Here is a 25,607-nt window from a genome sequence, read left to right as displayed (position 1 = left end):
GCATTAACGCAGATTTTCGTACGCAACCCTATGGACTGCGAGCGAAAATCCACTTTATTGCGGTAATGTGGATTAAGTTTCGCGGCTGTTCCGGCGCGATCCCGCGGACCGGAAAGCTAATTGAATATGCCCCTAAAAGTTACAATGATGCAAAATGCACATCATTTATATAGATGTATGTATTTTTAATTAAAAATTATTTTAATTTGTAATATCGGTGCTGTCGCTTTGACGTGTTATTGGTAGTATATTGGTACTGTCCTGTGATGGTTGGTAAGGTAATATGGAGGGCTAAGGATAGTGGCAACATAATTAATAATGCTTCTCTTTACAACAAACTGCCTAAGTAAGTCTTATTTTCTTATCTTCAAACATAGTTCATTATGAGAACATTTGTCTGCAAAGATATTTGTGCTAATAATACTCCTATATAGCATTGTATGCATAATTTTATTTACTCTGTTAATGCTGCAATATACAGGTAGTGGCCAAAATAGTGTAACGTAAATGAGGGGCACTCATAATATTAACAAGGGTTTCCCCCGTGTGCAGCTTAAGCAAATATCATCCTAGCATGGTTCAAATATAAAACTGTTGTCTAAAATGATGGTTAGCATTGCTGCAAGAGGAGACCACCTTGACATTGAAAGAGCCAGTTCGGATCTTAAGTAGCCCAAACATCTCTACTTCCTAATGCTTCACAAGCAGTGTTGTCAATAGTGATGTCAGCATGGAACGTTGAGGGAAAGATCTAACCAGCGAAGGACAGCACTGGACATTGGCTTGTTCTCTGGAGTTGTGACATTGAAAACAGTCCAACACTAGCTCAAAAGAACAGGAGTTCACTCCACAAACTAATAATCATATCTGGCAATCCAGGTTTCTGAGTTTAGTGTCTGGAACCAGAAGAACGCTGCATTCCTGGTTCTGTTATATTATGGACCTGGATTGTTTGGGTGCAGTCATTCATTTAGAAGGCATAGCCAATGCTAAGCTCTGCTTAATGGTTCTATATGGTCATTTTCACCCAATGTCTTTCCTGATGGTATGTGTGTCTACCAGGATGACGAAGCCTCCATCCATGGAGCGTATGTGGTCAACCAGTGATTTGATTAGCGTAACACATGTTATCCAAATGTCATTGTCTTCAGTCACCAGATCTGAGCCCAATCAAGTATATATGACAGATTCTGAAACAACCCGAGACATCATTTCCCAGTATCATTATCCAGGTGTGGATCACACATACAAGGGCATTTGTAATGTTGTCCTGCTACAAATGTTAACATCATAATAATGGTCTTACTTTAGTTCCTCCTTGGATTAAATGGTTCTGGAAGCATGTTATCACAATTTAGAGAAAATGGGTCTGTTTACATTGGGATGTATGCCCGTTTGTGTGCCTTAGCTCTAAAAATGCTCATAAATGGACATTATGCCAATGAACACAATTGCATGCAATTCATGTCCGAGCATTAATGACCTTTCCTACACACTATGATGCGGGATTGGGGAGGGACGGGCGGACTGATGTTAGGTTAATTTACAGGAAGGGTGTTCAGACTAAGGATTCCAGCTGATTCAAGACGTGTTTCTCGTAAGTGCGCTTGTTTTCAGCCGTTTAATTTCCACCAACGACAGGTGCTGGTGCTTACTGTTAGTGATGACTCACATGTCATAATCTTAGTTTAGTAAAGTACACATATCTGTGCCACTCACACTGAAAGTGTATGCACATAAGATAGACCATTAAAATCTCATTGTGTGTACAGTACACATTGAAAGAATCTTTATATATTTAAGGTAAAAGAATTAAAAAACAACCTTTCTATAAATGATTATATTGTTAATAATTGTACTTTTTATTTTATAGTACAATTTTTTTTATGCTTTGTAATGTGACCTTTTATTAAAAATGCTCTTGTGTGTATATTGCAGTCTGTTCTGTCTGTCTGTAGCATTTACACAGTGCGTGCTTCCACCCAGATTCTGGAGATCCGGTTAGATTTGAATACGATCAGAACTACACTCCAAGTTCCGTGCTTCTTTCTTGTGTGCAAGTTGCATCCAGGCTTGAATCGTGTTATAATATGTGTAGTCCTTATTAGTTATTATAACCTCCATTGTTCAGAGTATTGATTTCCTGTGTGTGATGGAGGAGTCTGTAGTATGTGTGTACCATATTGCAGATCACTCTGTGTCAGAGAATAGGTTTTCCTTGGTCTGGCTTTGTGCTGTACTGTCCTTGCCACAAAGAATTAAGTATAAAATAATTCAGCCCACACATGGGAGATGCATTTGACCCGATAATGCTTTTCTTAGTCCTAATAAACTTCAGAGCTCCTGTGCACCATTACCTATCCATTCTTTCCGGGACACTGTATTTCATTCTCGCTGATGACAGTTCCATTCCTGCAGAAGTAATAATCTCTTCTAGACCCTCTATCTTATCCTTAGCCTACAGAGCCAGTCCCTGTCACATTGAAAAATGAATTATTACCTAAATATTAGTCTGTTGTTTACAGTGACTATGTAAACTCCTAACCAATATCCAGGATCCGTGCAAGCTGAGAGCTGTCCGTGACGCATCAACTTTTCCTCTGACGTGTCTTAAGAGGATAATGCAGTGTTATTATAACAGGTGCCGTTACCTATGCTGCCATGAGGATATATCCAATGAATTAACGTTATTTGTATGCTCTGCTTAACATTCAACTTCATATGTTACCATAATTTATATTTATATATATTTTTTCCTGTAAAAGCTTAAAATATTAAAATGTGTATATTTTTGTTTTGTAAATCAAGAAAAATAGTTCTAGTATATAAACATTGCTGCAGTTTCAGTAATAGGAAATTTGGCTTTTTATCTCCTTTACTGTATCTGGTCCAGATCAACTGACTTTTTTAAGGCCAGAGATCTTTCTGCTTTAGGAGGTGCTTTTTGCTACCAGTTCACTGTGCGGATCTTAACTCCCGATATTGTGAAGTCTGAAATCTGGACTGTCCCACTTACCGTAATTGGGAGTCCAGATGTAGTAATGCAATGTTGATGCTATTATTTGCATTTTGAGCAATTCTCTGCTACTTTACTACTCTACTCTTTACTACTTTTATATCGGAAGAGGGAATCTCTTGAAATATTGTCTCAAAAAGTGAATTTTTGATTTACCATTATAATGCCGTACTTCTCTTTCCATAGAGACAGCCCTTTAAAAATGATAAGAAGTAATTTAATCCACAGGAATATTATGTAGCGTGACCACTGCATGTCTGTGACCTTATCGTGCAAAAGCTATGAATGTTTCCTTTCATATTTTAATTCATAAATATAATGGAAATATTGTGAAAGGTCAAGTGAACATATTTAATTTATTTTAAGCAAATTAGAGATGATCATGAAGTTTGGTCATCATTTGTCAGTGTGATTTATAAGTGACACCAGTGACATTTCATAGTTATATACTTGGGTTTTTACTAAACCGTTTTTCTTCCAATACCTTTTATTCACAATTTTTGTACAATATTTTATTGTATCCCAAATGCGCCCCTCCAAAGTCAATAGGAGGGGGCCTTCTGCCACAATAAGGCTCCTTTAACGGCACCTAGAATGGCTTTCTTCTGGGTAGCTCTCGCTGCTAGTCTACCCCCTTGCTGGGCACCTGGGCTGGTACACCTGACCACTTGTTTTAGATCAGGGTTGCTGTGAATGGTTCCCCCTGGCCTATCACACTGGCCAGAGCTGCAGGTAGCTGGCAGAGTGTTGGTACTAGATGCTGGGTCCCAACCTTAGAACAGCTGGATAGCAGATTAGATTGGTCTAATCTGTAGGTCACAGGAATTGCTGCAGGTAAGTAGGCGTCAAAGCAGGATCTTGAAGCAGTGATGTTTTATTAGCTTAAATAGTCGTAATAAGGACCGTTACACACTAGTTTGAGGTACTAGCGGTCTTTCCAGAAGTTACAGATGGAATGGTACAAAACATGGTCAAACAGTGCTCTTTTTATACAGTTTCATATGTTGGCAGGGGATAGCCCAGCCTCCTAATCCTCGCTGGCACCATTTGAGATATTACCTGAGATATTTAACACTAGGATATGATATATTCTCTAAACTTGAATTTAACAAAATTCACATCAATCTGTGATTTCCTAAATCACTTTGTTAGGTTTCATATCTCTCTCAGGCAGTGAATGCCAGTCTATCGACTCCTCTCCCATGCATACTGGCTAAAAGGATTTGTAGTGTGATTACCTACCATGGCCTTATCTGTATGGAATATGTATGTTCTCCCCGTGTTTGCGTGGGTTTCCTCCCACACTCCAAAAACCTACTAGTAGGTTAATTGGCTGCTATTAAATTGACCCTAGTCTCTCTTGTTCTGTGTGTATGTTATGGAATTTAGACTGTAAGCTCCAATGGGGCAGGGACAGATGTGAGTGAGTTTTCTGTACAGCACTGTAGAATTAGTGGCGCTATATAAAGAGCTGATGGTTACTGATGAAAAGGTTTAATTAACTTAATTAACATGCAATTAACCTGCTTTTAGAAGTTACAAAACAAAAGCAAATTTTCTCCCCTGACATACTGTCTCAGAAATAAATACATTTCCTGTACAGAAATGCAACACAATATAAAAAAAAATCTGTACATTTGCAATGATATATAGAGTGCACTGCACCCCTAATTAATATAAATATCTTCAGTTGTGTATTTCTACGTGATCCTTCTACAAGCAGCTAAAGAGAAATTATGCTCTGCCCAATGATAAAGCAACATTTCTGAAAACTATTGTAAATGAAAATAATTATAATTGTCTTCTAGAGCAGTTTAGATAGTGACAGCAAAAATTTTATTGGTTGCTATTGGCAACAGCACATTTCTTTTGCACCTACTTTCGTAAATGCCCCACATAGTTTATTGCTTGTCCAGGGAGGTTGACCCGTGTGTCTCCACAATACTACAGAGGGGCCCAAACTCTGTCCTCAAGAGCTACCAACAGTTCATGTTTTCAAGATCCCTTTAATCATGAACAGGTGAGTTGATATATTTGGCTGGATCAGTAATTATCCCACCAGTTTCTACAGACAGAAATCCTGAAAACATGACTTGTTGGGTAGCTTTTGATGACTGGGTTTCAGCACCTCTGCCATACTTGATCTCCTGGAGGGAAGGTACTGAAAGTTGGCAACTATGCATTATATTAGTACATACAGTATGGTACAAACATGAGTGTCATGCTTTTGAGAGCACTGTGTCATACATTTATTGATAGCTCAGATTGTATATTTTGGTTGGGGAAGGAGTGGAAGTGGTTCTTTGCCCTCGAAAACAATAGTTTGGTGTTTTGGCAAATAATTTAGACACTTGGATCTTATTTTTTTGACCCCATTAGGTATTGAGCGTTTTATTTTTCATAAAGAGAAGAGATTTAATTGCACTTTACTTAGTTTTGCTAATGAAATTGTCAATGTCTGCAATTGTTACTTAAATTTACTGTTTTTTTATTTTTCTGCTTTCAGATATGCCACTGCACGTACGACGTAGTAGTGATCCAGCACTGGTCGGAATAACCACTTCAGTTAGTAACTCAAACTTCCCATCGGAAGAACCATCTCGGCGGAACCCCACAAGATGGTCTACAACAGCAGGATTCACAAAGAAGAACCATCCCGGAGGCCAGAGCGCCAATGACAGGAAGGTATGGATTGCATAGATTTTCTGTCGCCAGTTGAACTTTTCCCATTCTGCTATCTCATTCTAATTGTTTCTTCATGTCAATACTGTTATTACAGCATCCTCCACTGGGCCCCAGCCCTGAGGCAGCCATTCTCCCTGTGAAAAGTACAACTGTTCTGTCTGGTGTTCTCCAGTCCCCGTGGAGAGGGTCAGACTCTCATAAATATGTTTCAAACCATTATCTTGCTCCAAGTTCACCTTCTCCCATCTGTAATCCCATATGCTGCCGGAGTACTTGGGGCTCAGAACTTTTAATGCACCAGGTTGCAAATTGATATATATTTTAAAATAAAAGCTACTTGTAAGAATATACAAAAACCTCTATATTGTTACGTTGTCGCTATGTGGTCTAATAACTTACAAGCTGTAGAAGATATTTGCAAGCAAGCAAAAAACACAAATATATATATCTTTCCCTTGCGAAGTGATATTGCAATGGGATTTTTTTCATATTTTATAAAATAGTGGGTTGCCTTGAGAATGCAATGTGCTATTTCTGTTTGTATGTAACGTGCTCCTCTCATTCTTATGAAACTGCAGGTGCGTTTTTATAGGGATGTGTCTAGTGTATTAGAACAATTCTGAATATTTTTTTTGGAATCAGTCTTTCTCTTCCTGTCTGTGTCCGTAACAAAATAGGTGGAGACTAAAATAGCTAAAGCCAGTGCTTAATTTGTTCATAAACATGAAATGGAGCTCCGGTCCATACTACACCTATAGTGTTCACTGCTGCCAAGCAACGACATGCTGCCAGGGGGAGTGGGTATGGCTAGTGCTACTCTGCCACCTGTCCCTTCATTCTTCATTGTAAGGCCCACTCACCGTGTGTACAATGTTACTATTTACAGGGGCAGCATACACGCACCTTCTCGTCAGTCCCATATCTCTGCACACACCTTTCCTGCTCCGTGGGGCAGCCAGGATCTATCTATCTATCTATGTGAGCAGCCTGGCCTTCTGGCCCATGGCTAAAGTAATCCTACTGTCATAGCAGAAGTAGTTTGAGATGTAGAACTGAAAGTAAAACTGTTAAGACGAGTTGGTAATATTTGTTAGATCGCTTACTGATTTAATGTATTGATTTTTTCAACAATGACAGCTAAATGTATGAGGGGTTACCTGGGGATAGACTTCATATACTCACATAGTACTTGGCTTATTTAATGATAGAGAGCATATTATAATATGATAGTGGGAATTGTGTTTCTTGCAGAAAAATATAATGATCTTACTGTTATCAGGAATTGCACTCTAGTATTTCAGTATTTCACTAGTTGACTCTCCCTCGGGATCTACTCTGATCATTATTTGTGTGTAGTTTGTAATACTGGTTACCTGCACAGTGCGGGATCTCATGTTGTGTACATCGGACACAATTCTCAGTATGTGCTCTTTATCTTGTGTGTGTGTGGTCACAGCGTCACTTCTCGCTGTCGAAGTACCGTAAAGTTCCTGCTGTTATTTTAAATTATTTGTTGACTGTGTTGAAATGTGTTCTATAATATAACAGATAGCAAATCTCTAAGTCTTAAACTTCCTGTAGGAGGTAATCAGAAACGGACGCTTGTATGGTTTAAAATGGAAAAAGAAGAAATTTTTTTTTTATAGCTTCTCTAACATAGAGACTGACATTATAGACATGTTCAATACAGTAGTAGATGCTTTATTCTTTGTTTGGCTTTCTGTTCCACTTTAAAGAGGATTTTTTTTTAAAAAATATATATTTAATATTCCTAGTGCACTCATGAATGCCGAAAAATGCTCAGATGCCATTCAGTGAATGGAAAGACTTTATGGGGGCACATTGTGAGTTAATATGAAGCATCGGTCTGTCTGGACATAGTCTAAAAATAGCTGTAACTTGACTGTCATAAGCTGCATTCAGTATCTAACATGTTTTACTAAGGTAGCTGCATATGACCATCATAGTAACATTCTTCCTCCAACCTGTGCTGCCAGTTGACAGCTCAGTAACTGATTTAATCGATGCAGGTATTCAAATCTATATATATTTTTTTTTTTTAAAGGTAGAAGTATGTGTGGAATATAAGCCTCACCCTGGTCTTGTGATTTGAGAGCTGCCCAGTAACCAGATGAATTCCATCTGTTAGCAACATTTATATCCTGTTGTGGGGAGATGGGTCTCAGCCTGGATGAATAGATAACACTTATACCCTGCTCCTCTGATAAGTGGCAGGTCTGCTCCAGGATCACACAGACGGGCTGCAGGCGTTGTAGTCAGCCGGTAGATGTGACTCTCGGTAAATTCAAGCAATAAGCTCAAAACCAGTGTAAGCTGACAGCAGGGAGGATGCATCATCTCAGCCTCGCATTGCTGCAAGAGCCCTAGTGTGAGGCCCACTTACCTGCATAATATGTCTGAGGCCACTAACCATCGTACTTCACCCATACATTAGACCCACCGTGTTGTCCGTCTTCCTTGGAAAAATAAGAAACTGTATTATGTTGGTTACAGACTAAACGCCTGTTGTCCCTGGTGCTGAGACTACTTATTCAAATGACAGAATAAATGCTTGTGATATTTTAATGGTTATGAGTATGTAAAGGACATTGGTTCTGTAACTCTCTATAGACAATTGATGTGCATACCGCCATAGAAATAACACTATGCAGCGTAGATGATATTAGAGATGGTCACTGACCCCCGTGTTTTGGTTTTGGATTCGGTTTTGGATCTGGATTACCGTCGTGTTTTGGTTTTGGTTTTGGTTTTGCAAAACCGCCATTGCGTGTTTTGGTTTTGGTTTTGGTTTTGTTTGGTTTTGTTTTGCTATTTTTTGGGAAAATCCATGTTTTTGGGCCTAAATTAACCCAATTTAGTGCTCCAACTGTTTTAGAGACAAGTAATCTAATTGTTGAGGTAATAAATCATCCAAAAAAACAGTTTAATTCTTCGTTGGTAGGCCTATTCTACACACAAAACAGATTGTCTTCCTCTCCATCTATGCATATTGGCAATGCAGCCATCGTCTTTGAATGTATATTACACCCTACACTTATAGTTAAATATGTAAAGAAATGGAAAAAGCCAGTTTGGTTTCTGTCTCTCAAGGCCCCCCTCCACTTGTATAAAATACCAAAATATTCAGCCATTATAGACTGTACAATATTAATTGACATGGAGAAAGCCAGTTTGGTTTCTGTCTCTCTAGGCCCCCCTCCACTTGTATAAAATACTAAAAAATTCAGCCATTATAGACTGTACAATATTAATTGAAATGGACAAAGGCAGTTTGGTATCTGTCTGCATCAGATCCTCTCTCCACTAGGAGTAAAATAGAAAACTATTCAGCCGTTATATAATCTAGAATATAAATAGAAATTGAGAAAGGCAATTTGGTATCTGTCTGCATCATAATCATCAACATCATCATTAGCGCCCTCGTCGCCTACACAAATCTCCCCCTCATCCTCTTCTAATTCCAAAGTGTCATCCTCAATTTGGGTATCACCGGCTACACTCGGGCTATTAAGGCACACATCAGCAGAATGCTCACGATTAGACATCCCACTGTTGGATGGACTCTCCACAGGGATTGTTGTCATTTGTGAATCAGAGCAAATATTCTCCTGTAATGCCTCACTGGTATCTTGCAGCTCAGCTTTGACGCGTAACAGTAGTTGTGCACCAATTGTAGCCTGGGTAACTTTTTGGGATCTGCCACTAATAGCCAAAGGTGAAGGCCTCATTCTCTCTTTGCCACTGCGTGTGTAGAATGGCATGCTTGCAATTTTTTTTTTATCGTCACTTAACTTTTGCTCAGTTACACTTCTTTTTCGCTTCAATACAGTAAATTTTTTTTTGGTTTTTGTTTTTTGCACTAATTTGAAAACACTCTGTTGTTTGACATCGCCTTGGCCAGATGACGTACTGGGAACACTAACATCAGGACTGGTGACAGAACCTGGTTGCTCATTTAGATCATATGTGGACTGCTTTGAATCCATTCTGAGCGCAAACCACTGGGGAGTGCTAAAAATTATTGAGTAGATACTGCTGACAGATATGACTTTTGACAGCCAGAAATATTAATGCACAATTAGGGAGGACACCCCAAAAACACTGAGGAGTGCTAAAAATTATTGAGTAGATACTGCTGACAGATATGACTTTTGACAGCCAGAAATATTAATGCACAATTAGGGAGGACACCCCAAAAACACTGAGGAGTGCTAAAAATTATTGAGTAGATACTGCTGACAGATATGACTTTTGACAGCCAGAAATATTAATGCACAATTAGGGAGGACACCCCAAAAACACTGAGGAGTGCTAAAAATTATTGAGTAGATACTGCTGACAGATATGACTTTTGACAGCCAGAAATATTAATGCACAATTAGGGAGGACACCCCAAAAACACTGAGGAGTGCTAAAAATTATTGAGTAGATACTGCTGACAGATATGACTTTTGACAGCCAGAAATATTAATGCACAATTAGGGAGGACACCCCAAAAACACTGAGGAGTGCTAAAAATTATTGAGTAGATACTGCTGACAGATATGACTTTTGACAGCCAGAAATATTAATGCACAATTAGGGAGGACACCCCAAAAACACTGAGGAGTGCTAAAAATTATTGAGTAGATACTGCTGACAGATATGACTTTTGACAGCCAGAAATATTAATGCACAATTAGGGAGGACACCCCAAAAACACTGAGGAGTGCTAAAAATTATTGAGTAGATACTGCTGACAGATATGACTTTTGACAGCCAGAAATATTAATGCACAATTAGGGAGGACACCCCAAAAACACTGAGGAGTGCTAAAAATTATTGAGTAGATACTGCTGACAGATATGACTTTTGACAGCCAGAAATATTAATGCACAATTAGGGAGGACACCCCAAAAACACTGAGGAGTGCTAAAAATTATTGAGTAGATACTGCTGACAGATATGACTTTTGACAGCCAGAAATATTAATGCACAATTAGGGAGGACACCCCAAAAACACTGAGGAGTGCTAAAAATTATTGAGTAGATACTGCTGACAGATATGACTTTTGACAGCCAGAAATATTAATGCACAATTAGGGAGGACACCCCAAAAACACTGAGGAGTGCTAAAAATTATTGAGTAGATACTGCTGACAGATATGACTTTTGACAGCCAGAAATATTAATGCACAATTAGGGAGGACACCCCAAAAACACTGAGGAGTGCTAAAAATTATTGAGTAGATACTGCTGACAGATATGACTTTTGACAGCCAGAAATATTAATGCACAATTAGGGAGGACACCCCAAAAACACTGAGGAGTGCTAAAAATTATTGAGTAGATACTGCTGACAGATATGACTTTTGACAGCCAGAAATATTAATGCACAATTAGGGAGGACACCCCAAAAACACTGAGGAGTGCTAAAAATTATTGAGTAGATACTGCTGACAGATATGACTTTTGACAGCCAGAAATATTAATGCACAATTAGGGAGGACACCCCAAAAACACTGAGGAGTGCTAAAAATTATTGAGTAGATACTGCTGACAGATATGACTTTTGACAGCCAGAAATATTAATGCACAATTAGGGAGGACACCCCAAAAACACTGAGGAGTGCTAAAAATTATTGAGTAGATACTGCTGACAGATATGACTTTTGACAGCCAGAAATATTAATGCACAATTAGGGAGGACACCCCAAAAACACTGAGGAGTGCTAAAAATTATTGAGTAGATACTGCTGACAGATATGACTTTTGACAGCCAGAAATATTAATGCACAATTAGGGAGGACACCCCAAAAACACTGAGGAGTGCTAAAAATTATTGAGTAGATACTGCTGACAGATATGACTTTTGACAGCCAGAAATATTAATGCACAATTAGGGAGGACACCCCAAAAACACTGAGGAGTGCTAAAAATTATTGAGTAGATACTGCTGACAGATATGACTTTTGACAGCCAGAAATATTAATGCACAATTAGGGAGGACACCCCAAAAACACTGAGGAGTGCTAAAAATTATTGAGTAGATACTGCTGACAGATATGACTTTTGACAGCCAGAAATATTAATGCACAATTAGGGAGGACACCCCAAAAACACTGAGGAGTGCTAAAAATTATTGAGTAGATACTGCTGACAGATATGACTTTTGACAGCCAGAAATATTAATGCACAATTAGGGAGGACACCCCAAAAACACTGAGGAGTGCTAAAAATTATTGAGTAGATACTGCTGACAGATATGACTTTTGACAGCCAGAAATATTAATGCACAATTATGGGGGACACCCCAAAAGCGCTGGGGAGTGCCAAATATGAAGAAAAAATAATAAACCTCTATCCTCCTCTCTGCACTAGCGATTTTGGTTAGAGCAATTGCAAGAACAATATGGTATTCTCTGTCCCTGCTCTAATTAGCCTATGACTACACCCTGCTCTCTCCCTCTGTCAAATGGCGATGGATTGCTGTGGAGGCGTGTATTTATAAAGTTGAAGTATCGCGAGAACCGAGTCCCGAGATCCGACGACGTCACAATGACGTTCGGCCTCGATTTGGATTCGGAATGGGCGGGAGAGTACCGAGCTGCTCAGCTCGGTACTCGGATACCCAAAGTTCGGGTGGGTTCGGTTCTCGGAGAACCGGACCCGCCCATCTCTAGATGATATACACATTATACTATACTCTCACAATAAGCCTGGCTGTAGTGGTTGCATGTTACATACAGGACTGATTTCAGAGCCGACATCTGCAGGAACACACGTTTTTGTCTTGTATGACCAGACCACTCTTGACTTTCTCCTTAATTCGCTTTAAGCAGGAATAAGTCATTTAATAATGTAACCTAGCGAGTTTTATTTAGTGCAAGTTTTTGGTAGCGTATTGTATAGAGTGTATTAATACATGCTCTAACACTAAGGCAGTGGGCAGCTTTATTGGGTTTAACTAAATCAGGGATTCGCCCTCCTCTACGAAAACTCCAGTGATTCCCCCCCCCCCCCCCCCAGTGTGATTATTCGCTGCACAGTGTCGTGTCGTGACTGTGGGCAGTGTGACATTACAAACACTGCTCATGGCTCATGTTATGTGATGACACCTTTATGCCAGTACAGGGTAAAGAAGTCCTCAAGCCCCTATTTAAAGGCAAATCTAAATGTCTATTAAGAGTTAAGGCACAGTCCTGGTAACACAGAAAAGGCTACTTATAGTAAGTGTGATGGGCTAGTAGCTGTACTACAGAAGCCCTTTGTGGCTGATGGACTTATTAGTACATGGAATATCTCTGTACATGGAAAGGCATGGACCCACTTGATAACATAGAAATTGTAAGAATAAAGCTCTTTAAGTTTTAATAAGTTATTCTGAAATGGGTTAAGATGACATTTTATTTACATGATGGGATTTACCCCCAACTCGCATCACAGAGAATGCAAGCAAAAGCCACAACTATCCAACGTACTGTTCGAATACAGCCTAACCTCTACCCTCTATATTAGAGTATATTAGCAATTTTATTTTGTGTTGATTATTTATTTTATTAAGATATGTTGCTGTGGGCATAAACTATAGTGTAAATGTCTTTAAATAGAATAGAGTGTCCCAATGTGTATGCACTGTATACACAATGTCACAGTAGTTTGCCCCCTCAATAATGTTTTTTTCTTTCTTTTAAAACAGAAAGATGAGAACTACAGAAGTCTGCCCAGAGATACCAATAACTGGTCTAAACAGTTTGAAAGAGATAAAGCCCGCTCTTCCCTGAGTGCCAGTCACCCTCTGGTGGACACGTGGCTAGAGAGGCAGGAGCAGGTAAAACACTCATACTTTTGTTTGATACCAATAAAAAAAAATGTCCCTCTATGGCCAATTCAGACAGATAAAGCCATATAATTCTATAGCAACAAAATAAGTACTTCCATTGTCCGTAAGTGCACAGTTCTCAGGATCTTGGCATTAAATTAATGTTTTCTTGGGGAGCTAAAGATAAGCAAGTAGTTCAATTATCTTTTTATTTATTGCTTTATAATGTAACTGTAATCTTCACTTATTTTAGCCGTAATTATTTGATAATATATAATAGACAGTGATTGCATACTAAACATTGTAATTCTAGCCATTAATGCCCCTATATTCCAGGATGCCCACTACCTAAAACACGATCACTGAACCCTTTGTGTAATATCAAGATAATACCATTGCTTTATTTCTTCATATTTCCTGCCCGTACCAAACGTTCTCAGATAACAATTTGCCTTTTAGTCTTTACAATATCATGTTATGATCCTAGCCTGTAAATATATTTGTTGATTAGCAATATGTTTATCTGCTCCTCCTCTACTGGAGATGAGATCGTAATTCACCCGCATACAATGAAATTATTTTCTATACCAGTCTACTCTCTTTATTTCATTTCTACCTAGACTGATATAAAAATTTGATTTTCTAAAATCAAATTGCAGAAAATCACTCACAGCAGTGAACTAAATTAAAACAATACAGACCTATGTAAGTTAATCTCTAAGAATTATTAAACATGGGGGAAAAAACATTCAGGTAATATTTGAGCTTTCTTGGTTGCAGCTCAGCACAAGCCCTGTAGATCTATTTTACCGGGTTGATAGGAAAATTAAAAGCATTATAGCCATTAAAGATGTTATTCCAAATGTAACTTGATTTTCGGTATTAATGTCCGAGGGAGCTGGATGCTTGTTTTGGCTTTTCAAGAAAACAACCAGGGCGTCTGCACTGTTTGCTTTCATTTATCTTGTATTTTGGGTTGGTTCTGGCTTTTAGACTTAAGTTTTTTTTTTAAACAAAATAAAGTAAGTGGTGTTATTCATCTAATGACAAGATATTAGTAGTTCCATTCAAAATAAATGAATAGTATATTTATTAAAGATTCACAAAAGCAGAAAATTTAAAGTAAATATGTGAAAGACTAAACATAGAAGTGCTTGTTAACCTTCCTTCATGGTAGTAACTAATTTTATCGTTTTCCAATAAGCATTGTCTAAGCGATTTCTTGTGTTTCCAAAGCACAAACAATTTATTTAGCAGATGCAAAAGTTTTTAGCAGTTCAATACATAATTATAATACAGTACAGCCGATACCAAAGATACATACATACCGCTGCGCCCGCCTGCGCTCCGCTGGTACCAGCTACAGTACTTCACTCCAGAATACTGTGGTCAGAGAATGACTGGGCTAGTACCAGCATAGCTGCATTATATACACTCAGTGTTACAGAGAAAACAATGCAGATGATGTGGCTTGCTTCTATTGGTCCAGGCTTCAGGAAGGTCCAGTGTACTGCAGGTCATAGGCCAGTTCAAACCAAAATATCCAAAGGTCATCTCTCCAGGGGATGTGCTCCGACGTTCCCGCCAAGAATCCAGTTTCAACTAGTCTATTGCATTTTACAGTCTGTATCACTTTAAACTATTATTCCCTAACATCGCTAACTAGCGTATGCAATGTGCGATCTCTTCGGCGAATGAACCAGACAACTGCTGATGAATAGGGGATTGAAATGATACTAAACATGACATAGTTCCTGCAACCTAAACCTTAAATAACACTAAAGTGTGCATATAACCCTAAAATATATATAACTATAACCTAAATACCATCTGCTCATAAATCACTGTGGAATGGAATCATTATAATATGAAATATATAAAGGAATGTGCGAGTGTATGCGTGCGTATTTGATCGTGCCGTGTCATGTGCGTACTGATCGCAATCGCACGGTAAAACAATATTAACCAATATACTTTTGTTAATCCAATTTTACGACTTTGACAGTAGCAAACCCACGCAAGCCCAAGTCAGCCAATTGATCCTATGGTTCTTCACCCGCCTCCTCCAAACAGCTTCATATTGCGATGGCTTTAAAATAACGGGAGCTAGAGTCAAGGTTCGGATTGCAATAGCAGTGTAGTTCTATACATTAATAGAAGGAAAAGCTGCCTTCAGTATGTTATACTGGCAATGGATCTATATCTGCACAAATTAATATTTGTTTGCGTAGTTTACATTATTGACAAACTCCATTGAGCTATTTGACAAGACTGAAAAATGAAGCTCTTACTTTGCTTTATTATGTTTCAAAGAATTGTAGTTATAAGATTTGGGCTATTTTCACTTCTGTTAGACACTTCATCTATTTTGTTTGGTGTTGATATTGTACATTTTCACAGAAGATTGTGTATTTGTGAAGATATGATGCAACTACATTCGATGACTGTCCCAATGCTCAGATGTGCATTAGATTTCATGGCTATATCTCTGAATGCAGACTGCAAAGATCCCAAACAAGGTTAACGACTAGTAAAATCATTTATAAATGTGTAATAAACCAAGTAAAGTTTTCTTTCCATGAGGTTTTAATCCTGAAATAAGAGTTAGATGGAGACCATTAGATCATTCTTCCTCTGGCCATATTGGCTGCATACAGATGGGAGCTTCTTTACCTCATTTGCCTAAGGAAATAAAGTTTGTGCGGATCCCCCTGTGTAACATGCCTCATTTTTCTCTCCCATCTCTAAGGAGACTGGCAGCCCGCATAGCACTGTGTCTGTCGTACCATTTTTCTTTTCACAAGAGTGTTCTAGGACTTCTGTTCTTCAAGATCATTAATAACTGATAGACTGGCCCAATCTCACAATCTGGGCTGACAGTCTTTGTGTATCCTAAAGCAGCAATATTTTAAACTTCTCGCATCTGTTGGTTCTGAATGAATGTGAGTTTTTTTTCCTCCTTTTGCAAGGTTTAACCATCTGCTTCTGTGCTTTGCAAGAACATTTATTGCAGTTTAGTTTGTCTGCCTTTTTTTGTGTTAGCCTCCGTTTATTTTCCTCTTCATCATGGTGACTCTTGTATTTCTTTTTTGCTGCCCTTTTGCTCACATCCAACAAGGCTTCTGTTCTTCGCTACTCACCCAGGCCTGTCTCTTCCACACTATGGGGCCGGGGGCAGGGCTTTCCTATAGCCACAATGTTCCAGACGTGCCGTATTAAACACACATCCCCCTGTTATCAATGAACGTCTGACTCCCCAAAGTGTTTGCCTTACTCCTTCATTCTGTATAATAGCATCAGAGTTTTTGCATTGTGCTTTAGGGGTCTTGTAGAATACAGCACTGTGAAATATTTCAGTGTTTGGGGGTAACCAAATATAGCAGGAAAGATATCTGCTGTTTTCACATAAACTCCAATTACTTTAACACCTCATCTACGCTCAGCACTTTATGTGGACTTCTTTTTCCATATAGGATTTCAGTAATTGATTCTCTTTACCAATAATACACTGTATGCTTTTAATCTACATGCTGCCTTCATAGACAAAGGCAATGCTGTAAATACTTTTTGTTGGTGGGATGCCTTCATTGTTTATCCATATAGCTACATTGATTTAAACACTTCAATTAAGGTTGTGTCTAGCTGACTGTGTGTTCCTGTTTGGAAACAGCAGGTTTTCCTATTACATCTCTAAATTGAGGTTTTACTGTCCTTTTGTATGACTAAAACTATGTACTATGTATTGGGTTATATCTTAATTCCTGCACTTATTTGTCTGTGTGTTTTGTGCCATTTGCTGTTTCTTCTTACTGCTAGGACCATGCTTCTGTACTTCCCGCTCAGTAATGTCATCCTGAGAGAGAGTATGTGATGTCAGTGTTATGCATCAGATAGTCTGACATCACTACTGTGTCCTTATACTATCTGATTCTTGGTTACGGCTTTCTTCTTGCCTTCATTCTGCTTGTCGCTGTTCCTCACAACATGACACTGTATATGTCAGTCATCTCTCCCTTCACTGACATAATCACAGTCCACTGCTCCACACATCTCATGAAATACTCTGTCTGTACATACGCCCACCAATATCGCTTACCCTTGCACCATTCGCTGAGGATGTGAAACAGACACAAGTAGAGTTGCCTCTTGTCCATAAGCTCTTGTGAACAGGGAGATTTGTTTAACGAACCTTAGGTTTCTGACTCTCAATACTGCATTTGAAAGCGCATCAGTTCAATGCGCCAGAGACTTCTTTTTAGTGCCTGTGTGTACAAGGTTCTATTCTTGCTCACTTTTCTCCGCATTTATATCTGTTCTACAGTCTTTACGTTTACTGGCTAAAAGTTGCCATGATGATCTCTTGGGCCGTAAGGTCTTGTACATAATGAGAGCAGATATATATGATGTACAATACTGTGCAAAAGTTTTAGGCAGGTATGAATACTTTCAAAAAAAGTATTAATCGTTTATTTTTATCAATTAACAAAATGCAAAGTGAATGAACAGCAGAGAAACTTAAATCAAATCAATATTTGGTGTGACCACCCTTTGCCTTCAAAGCATCGGTCTTCTAGGTACACTTGCACACAGTTTTTGAAGGAACTAGGCACAGAGGTTGTTCCAAACATCTTGGAGAACTAACCATAGATCTTCTGTGGATGTAGGTTTGCTCAAACCCTTCTGTCTCTGATTAGGGCTCTGTGGGGGCCATATCATCACTTCCAGGACTCCTTGATTTTCTTTACGATGAAGATAGTTCTTAATGACATTGGCTGTATGTTTGGGGTCGTTGTACTGCTGCAGAATAAATTTGGAGCCAATCAGATGCCTCCCTGATAGTATTGCATGATGGATAAGTACCTGCCTGTATTTTTCAGCATTGAGGACACCATTAATCCTGATCAAATCCTCAACTCTATTTGCTGAAATGCAGCCCCAAACTTGCAGGGAATCTCCACCATGCTTTACTGTTGCCTGCAGACACTCAATACTGTACTGCTCTCCAGTCCTTCTGCGAACAAATAGCCTTCTGTAACAGCCAAATATTTAAAATGTTGACTCGTCAGTCTAGAGCTGCCATTTTTCTGTACCCCAGTTCCTATGTTTTCGTGCATAGTTGAGTCGCTTGGCCTTGTTTCCATGTCGAAGGTTGGCTTTTTGCCCGCAATTCTTCCATGAAGACCACTTCTGGCCAGACTTCTCCGAACAGTAGATGAGTGTACCTGGATCCCACTGTTTTCTTATAGTTTTGAGCTGAAGGGCTGGAGAGCGTTACAATCATTTTTTCTAATTTGATTGGTTTGTACATTATTTTCACAAAGCCCTTTAAATCGCCATGGTAGAGGTACAGTTATTTCCAGGGTGAAGTTCTGGGTTCCATCAGAGGGATGTCCCAGATATGTGTGGTTTTCAATTCTACGCTGTACCTTAATTGGTTTTCCACTTTTTTGAACATTTTTTTAAATGAACATGCTGAATTGTCACCATTTATTTTATGTAGTAATGAATTCCATGGCTTAACCACCCTTAGAATAAAGGAACACTTCCTATGCTGAAGGCAGAACCCTATTTATTTTTTTTCCATTCACCATTAATGACCCCTTTTCCTCTGTATTGTCCTTGGTACGCAAAGTCTACTTTAAAAAAAAAAAAATAGTCATTGTGTTGTATGTTTATACAGGTTAGGTCACTTCTAAAGTAAACCAATGTAGTCATTCTGAACTTGTTATAATTTAACCCCTCCAATCCCTTTATTAGTGAGTTTGGCAGGCTTCTAAACCTTCTTGAATTCTCATTTGTCCTCCTTTAAAGTAAGATGCACACATCTGTATCATATCTTTAAGGTGTAGGTTAACTATTTACTTATACTGTAATACTATATTTGCATTACGTGTACTTATTATTCTTTGTATGCATCCCAAGATGTTACTGGACTTAGCAGCCACTGCCTGGCACTGAGTGCTGCTATTCCTTACCTCATTATTAAACTCTGATTCCCTTCTATTCTATTTAATGTGCAAGTAGCATCGTTCTTACTAGTCTAAGTACCTAACCCAGTGTTTCTCTACATTACATTTCACCTGCCATTTCACAGCCCAGTTTGCCATTGTATTTATATCTCTCTGTAGTAAGTTATTCTGCTCTGTTAATAGCAGTACATAGATTAGTGTCTTCAGCATATACAGATACACTACTTTCTAAGCTGTGTATATGAGAGGGATTTAATGCCAGGAAGCCGTCATTCACAGAGAGGACAATATCAAGTGTAATGATGGCACATGCACTTGTGTGTTTCTTTGGTTAGAAATCTTTAATAAGTATTTCATGTAACATTTCTCAGCAGCAGGAAAAAGACTTGGTCTTAGCTGATAGAAGCTGCAACTATTCCACCTTTCTGTCTAGTAGTGACTACATGTCTCACATCTCAGGATGGGATCTCCGCAGGGAGCTGGTTCAATCATTCCACTACCTGAGACTTTTCTGACACACTTCCTTCTTCACACTTAAATCCTGACCTCACCGCCTTGAGTGCTTTGAAATCTTCTCTCCAGTGCACTGCTAAATCTCCATCTATGCTTAAGTCTCATCGTGGTGTTTAAGGTTCTATAACCCTTTCTTCTAGCACACAGGATTGATTGCAGAGGTTCTTATTTTTAAATACGTTTAGTCTGACATGTAAAGCTCCTGTGTTGGCTAATCTGTTGAGCACGGTCCTGTAGTCTGTTTCCATCAGGGACTGTCCTATAAATAGTGTCTAGTCAGCTCTTGGTAACAGATTAATGTGCATCTCATATAGTCATTCCTTAATGGAAATATCATCATCATCTTCGCCATTTATTTATATAGTGCCACAAATTCTGGAGCGCTGTACAGAAAACTCTCACATCAGTCCCTGCCCCCATTGGGGCTTACATTTTAACACACACAGACAGACTAGGGTGAATTTTGTTAGCAGCCAATTAACCTACTAGTATGTTTTTGGAGTGTGGGAGGAAACCGGAGCACCTGGAGGAAACCCATGCAAACACGGGGAGAACATACAAACTCCTCACAGATAAGGCCATGGTTGGGAATTGAACTTATGACCCAAGTGCTGTAAGGCAGAAGTGCTAACTACTACGCCACCGTGCTGCCCAATATAGGGATCTTCACTTTTTCTTCCTTTGGTTCCAGCCTTACAGCAGGTAGATCAGCTGTGCAGTCATGCCCCATTGTTTCCTTTTTTTATTTTAAATGTTGAGATATATTAGCAGAATTTTAATTCTTATAGCTAATTCGCTGTATTACTCCCAGTTTTGAGAATGTGAAGAAGTGGTGTTTCTCTTGCAGTTGATTACAAGTACTGTCTGCGTCAGAAGACACTTTATCTGAAACTTTTAATGGAAACCTTCACATTGATATAGGACAATCCTTGTATAAAATAGTATTTAATGTAATAGGTCAGAATGGGGACAGAATAAATTGAGTTTCATGGAATCATTCTGGGATCCTACACATGGAAATTAGAAGGTAATGCACTGAGTATCTGTGACCATCTACCCACTCTATTTCCTTAAGTATAGACCAACATTTCATTACTCGTATAGTAAATGGAATACTCGCTGAATCACCATTGTAGCAGATGTGGAGCACATGTTAAAACAAATTTATTCAAGATATTTCCATTTGAACTCTTGTGTGTGTATAGCATCTGTGAGATGGGCATATGTCCAGCTCCTGGTTAAACTACAAGTCCAAACAAGCCTTGTCCGCCACACAACCCACCTGTGTAAGCCAATAGAATGACTCATTAAATCTATCTGCATTTACCAGGGCGGTGCTGAGCCAAATTGAAGTAGGAAACAATTTAGTGGGAAATAAGGTTCACAAGGCCAATATGCGATGGGTCATAAATAGACCCTTTAAAGTGTACTCGTTACCTACTCTGAATGAATGTGACTGAGATGTCGTTAATTCTCAGTAAAGTGACGGGCTGCGTTCTCCTGAATACTGATTCCACTCTGTGTAAGCATTGTGTATTCCTCAATATGTCACTTGTGAATAGTGGGATTCTGCTGGATATAGACGTTAAGCAACACCCACACTTACTTTATCACCTCCTCTCCCTTGGCTTATTAGATGGGATTTGTAAAAATGTATGGAGTTGATTGTGATAGAAATGGACAACAAATAGGAGAACTGCACCCAGGAATTAAGAGGAAAAAACCCACAAATTGCACTGTATTCTTCTAGAACTATAATCTCGCCAAATGCTCAACTTTTGATCCTCATTTCCTGCTGCCAGGCTTGTGATGGCAGCTGGATCCACAATGGCTGGCAGCACGAAGGGATTGCCTCCATTCATCTTAACATTAGCACAGAACAGCTGCTTGTTAGAACATGGCCCGCCTACCACAATGCTTGCAGTTGTCCTGTATGTGACTTGTGCCACCGTTGTCCTTTGTGTTACACAATGCAGTACCGCTGTGTCCCTATTCTGGGTGCTAGCAGCAATCTTAGAGTATGCCAGTATAGTCAGCTGTGTGTAGCAGATCCATCAACAGCTTGGCCTCACATGTGCATATTATACTCCAGCCCCCCCCCCCTCCCCCCTTTTTCTTTTTTTTGTTGTTGCTATTGATCAGATCCTTTGGTCCCTGTGCCAGAATTTTTTTCTCAGAATTCAGAGCAGAAATGCATTTGCTAAGCAAGCAACAGAAAGATGGCTGTAAACTCACCAGCTATAAGTAATAGAGACAGGATCATACCTGGGACTTCCATGTGTGCAGTAACCAGACCAAGATGAGCACAAGAGGATGAAGCAATGAATGGGGTTAACTTCTGAACAGGAATAGCTTAATATTTATCTTTATTTAATTTGTATCTTTAAAACAAGGGTAATAGCAGCTGCTAGCATCTTCATGTTATAGGGGCCCTACACACATGGTTGGAAATAAACACTTGTTAAAACCATAGATGTAAATTAACATTATATGTGTGTGTATGTACATATGCATGTGTGTATGTATAGATATAGACATACATACATGGAGCACGGTGACTCAGTGGTTAGCACTTCTGCCTCACAGCGCTGGGGTCATGAGTTCAATTCCCGACCATGGCCTTATCTGTGTGGAGTTTGTATGTTCTCCCCGTGTCTGTGTGGGTTTCCTCCGGGTGCTCCAGTTTCCTCCCACACTCCAAAAAAAAACAACATACTGGTAGGTTAATTGGCTGCTATCAAAATTGATCTCTCGCTCTCTCGCTCTCTCGCTCCAATGGGGCAGGGACTGATGTGAATGAGTTCTCTGTACAGCGCTGCAAAATCAGTGGCGCTGTATAAATAAATGATGATAGATACATACATACAAACAAACAAGCAGGTCACCCAGTGTTGTGCTGATCCAATAATGTGCAGCAGTTTTTATATATTAAGACATTATTTGGAAAATAGACCAAACATGCTATTTTGAAAATAAGATGTATTGATGTCGTGCTGGGGCGAAGCTTTCTTCCAGCAGCCAAACAATTGTTTACAACCAAAAAATTTATACACGCTCACATTATAAATGTATCAACTCTGCAGCTTCTGGAGTACATGAGTACCCGTATATACTCGTGTATAAGCCGAGTTTTTCAGCACATTTTTTGTGCTGAAAAAGCCCTCCTCGGCTTATACACGAGTGAACGTCTGTTCTGCCGTCCCTTAGCTTTTAACTTCCACAGTGGAACGCATGTGCGTTCCACTGACAGGAAGTTCGGCATTTGGAACGCAAACTTGCGTTCCAAATGCCGAACTTCCTGTCAGTGGAGGCGCACATACGTTTCACTGCGGAGGTAAGTAAAAGGCTGAACACCGCTAATTTCATTTGTTTAAAAGGTTATCTCCAGGGGGGTTAATTGTCCTCTTGTAAATATAATAGTTAAATATCTCAACTAATAATCCAATGTATCTATCTGCACGAGGAGGAATAGAGATTCCCAGATGAATAACTGCTGTGCTTCTAAACCTACTGCCTCTAATGCATGCAATACAATATGCGGGGGTTAAATAATCCACTACCTCCTATTTGTGACAGACTGTCTTGGAATTGAAGGAGCTGCACATACTAATATACCGGTAGGTATATTATCTGTAGCTGTTATGCTATAAGTATCTATTTAGTCTTGAAAAAGGCCTTGAAAAAGCATAGCGAAACACTTAACAGATTTTAATAAATGTAACTGTTATGAAGATTGACTCTGCTAGTTTTCAATTCCTCTTAATATCGCCTGTGTTTTCTCTCCCCCACCTCTTCTCTCTCCCTCCTTTTTCTCTCCTTCTCCCTTCCTCTCCCTGCATTTCCCACCCTAGGCTTATATTCGAGTCAATAAGTTTTCCCAGTTTTTTGTGGTAAAATTAGGTGCCTCGGCTTAAATTCGGGTCGACTTATACTCGAGTATATACGGTACCTTCTTCATAAAGGTACCTCTGTACTCTGAAAGCTAGTAAATATAAAAATTTATTTTAGTTAGCCTATAAAGGTATCGCTCCTATAATACTTTTGTCTTGCCATGAAAGTAATCAACATCACATGGATTCTTCTTTATGAGTACATTAACCCTTCAATGCCAGTGCCTTCCACTTCAAAGACTTGCTGGTACCCCTATTATATTCCCTTCTTAATACTAATGTCTGTTCTGTACAAGAAAATATGTACATATTAATATTAAAGTTGCATGTTGTACATTACTTATTTAGGTGACAATTAGGTGAGGTGCACGGCTTACAGGGGAAGGTGCTGTAACTCAGTAACCAGATCAACAAATTATTTTTGAATAAGTATGAACTGAAGCAAGTTTGGTGAAATTAGACTCCCCTTTAATTTATATTGGTTGTAAAATCCCTTCATGGGAGGTCACTAAACCTTGACCCTTTGCTGCTACAGTCCCTATCGTTGCTGTGCAAGATCTTACAATACCCTGAACCTGGAAAAACAGGTGGAGATGACAGTCAGCATGCACATTCTCTATGAAACCAGAATGAAGACATTAAACTTCTTTACTGAGGAGATAGCGGCAATCATTCATTCGCAGAGCATTGCAGGGCCGTGTGCCGCAGTGTTCATAGATTTATAGCTGGGATTGTTTCGCCGTGGCTCTCCGTTATACATATTCAGATACCTGCTCAAGGCATTTTCTCAAAGGATTAATAATACTCTGAAAAACTTGATAACAGCCGGAAGTCCTTATCTGTTGGCAATAATAAAGTAGTTACCACAAGCCCATTAATTATTATGCTCCTTGGGCAACAGCTTTATATGCCTGTTTTGTCAATAGTTAGTTAATTAAGGTCTCCCTAAGGTTGAAAATAAGAGTACAGTTATTCTATTAGAGATTGGATGCAAAGTTCTCAGAGAAGACTTAAAAAATGTGTCCTCAGTTACTCTCTGCAATTTATTTCCAGCTTAGACAGACATTCAGCTTAAATGGTTCCATGGGAAGAACAGAGGGTTATAGTTTGCTTTTATTTTATGTAGGTTTAAGGTCAGTTTACAGCCTGTTTTGTCATCTGGGGGAACGATGCGCCCATTGGCGTGGCAGGGAATGTGTGTACTGCAAATAGCATCATTATTACTGTCACAGGACAATAGGGACAGTCACATCACTCAATGTCGTACCATCCTCTGCCATGTGCTTGGCGTTATAAAAATATACCGGTTATGGTAGATATTTGCGGAGCTGGGAGGACCCGGCTGTCCTAGATTGAACTTTGCAGAACTTTTCTGCGTTCAAGTGGATGAAATGAGGTATATTTATGAAAACTGGTGTAAAGTAAAGAGGCAGACAATCAAGTATGGTTTAGTTTTCTGCACTGCTCTAGGAAGATGGGTATTGGCATATGGATGCTATGGGCAACACCACAGGTTTTCTTCACACCAGTTTTCATAAGTGTGCCCTGTTCTATGTGAGTTATTGTACAGAAGCCTTGTGTCATTGTCTACATGGGTTCAAAATCTGGAATACCATGAAGCAGAGACTAGACAAAATAATAAGGATATTTTATTTTGGTTTCAGAAACTTCTTCGGGAGTCTATCAGATATATATTCTCCTCTGTACAACCC

The 25,607-nt window shown here is 39.1% G+C and overlaps 1 protein-coding gene across 6 annotated transcripts in view; it reads left to right on the top strand.

Moving 5' to 3' along the window:
• PARD3 (par-3 family cell polarity regulator) overlaps positions 1-25,607 on the top strand; it is a 404,695-nt gene that overhangs the window by 151,763 nt on the left and 227,325 nt on the right. For 4 of the 6 annotated variants that reach the window (XM_075212053.1, XM_075212054.1, XM_075212052.1 and 1 more), the window contains exons 4-5: positions 5,523-5,701; positions 13,401-13,532. In XM_075212053.1, the coding sequence (XP_075068154.1) occupies positions 5,523-5,701; positions 13,401-13,532 (311 nt within the window). The remainder of the gene's footprint in view (positions 1-5,522; positions 5,702-13,400; positions 13,533-25,607) is intronic. The other 2 variants (XM_075212058.1, XM_075212055.1) reach the window with 1 other exon arrangement.

Source organism: Mixophyes fleayi, chromosome 5 (genome assembly GCF_038048845.1).
Source record: "Mixophyes fleayi isolate aMixFle1 chromosome 5, aMixFle1.hap1, whole genome shotgun sequence".
In the NCBI taxonomy this organism is placed as follows: Eukaryota; Metazoa; Chordata; class Amphibia; order Anura; family Limnodynastidae; genus Mixophyes; species Mixophyes fleayi.
This window is presented reverse-complemented; position numbering and strand designations above follow the sequence as displayed.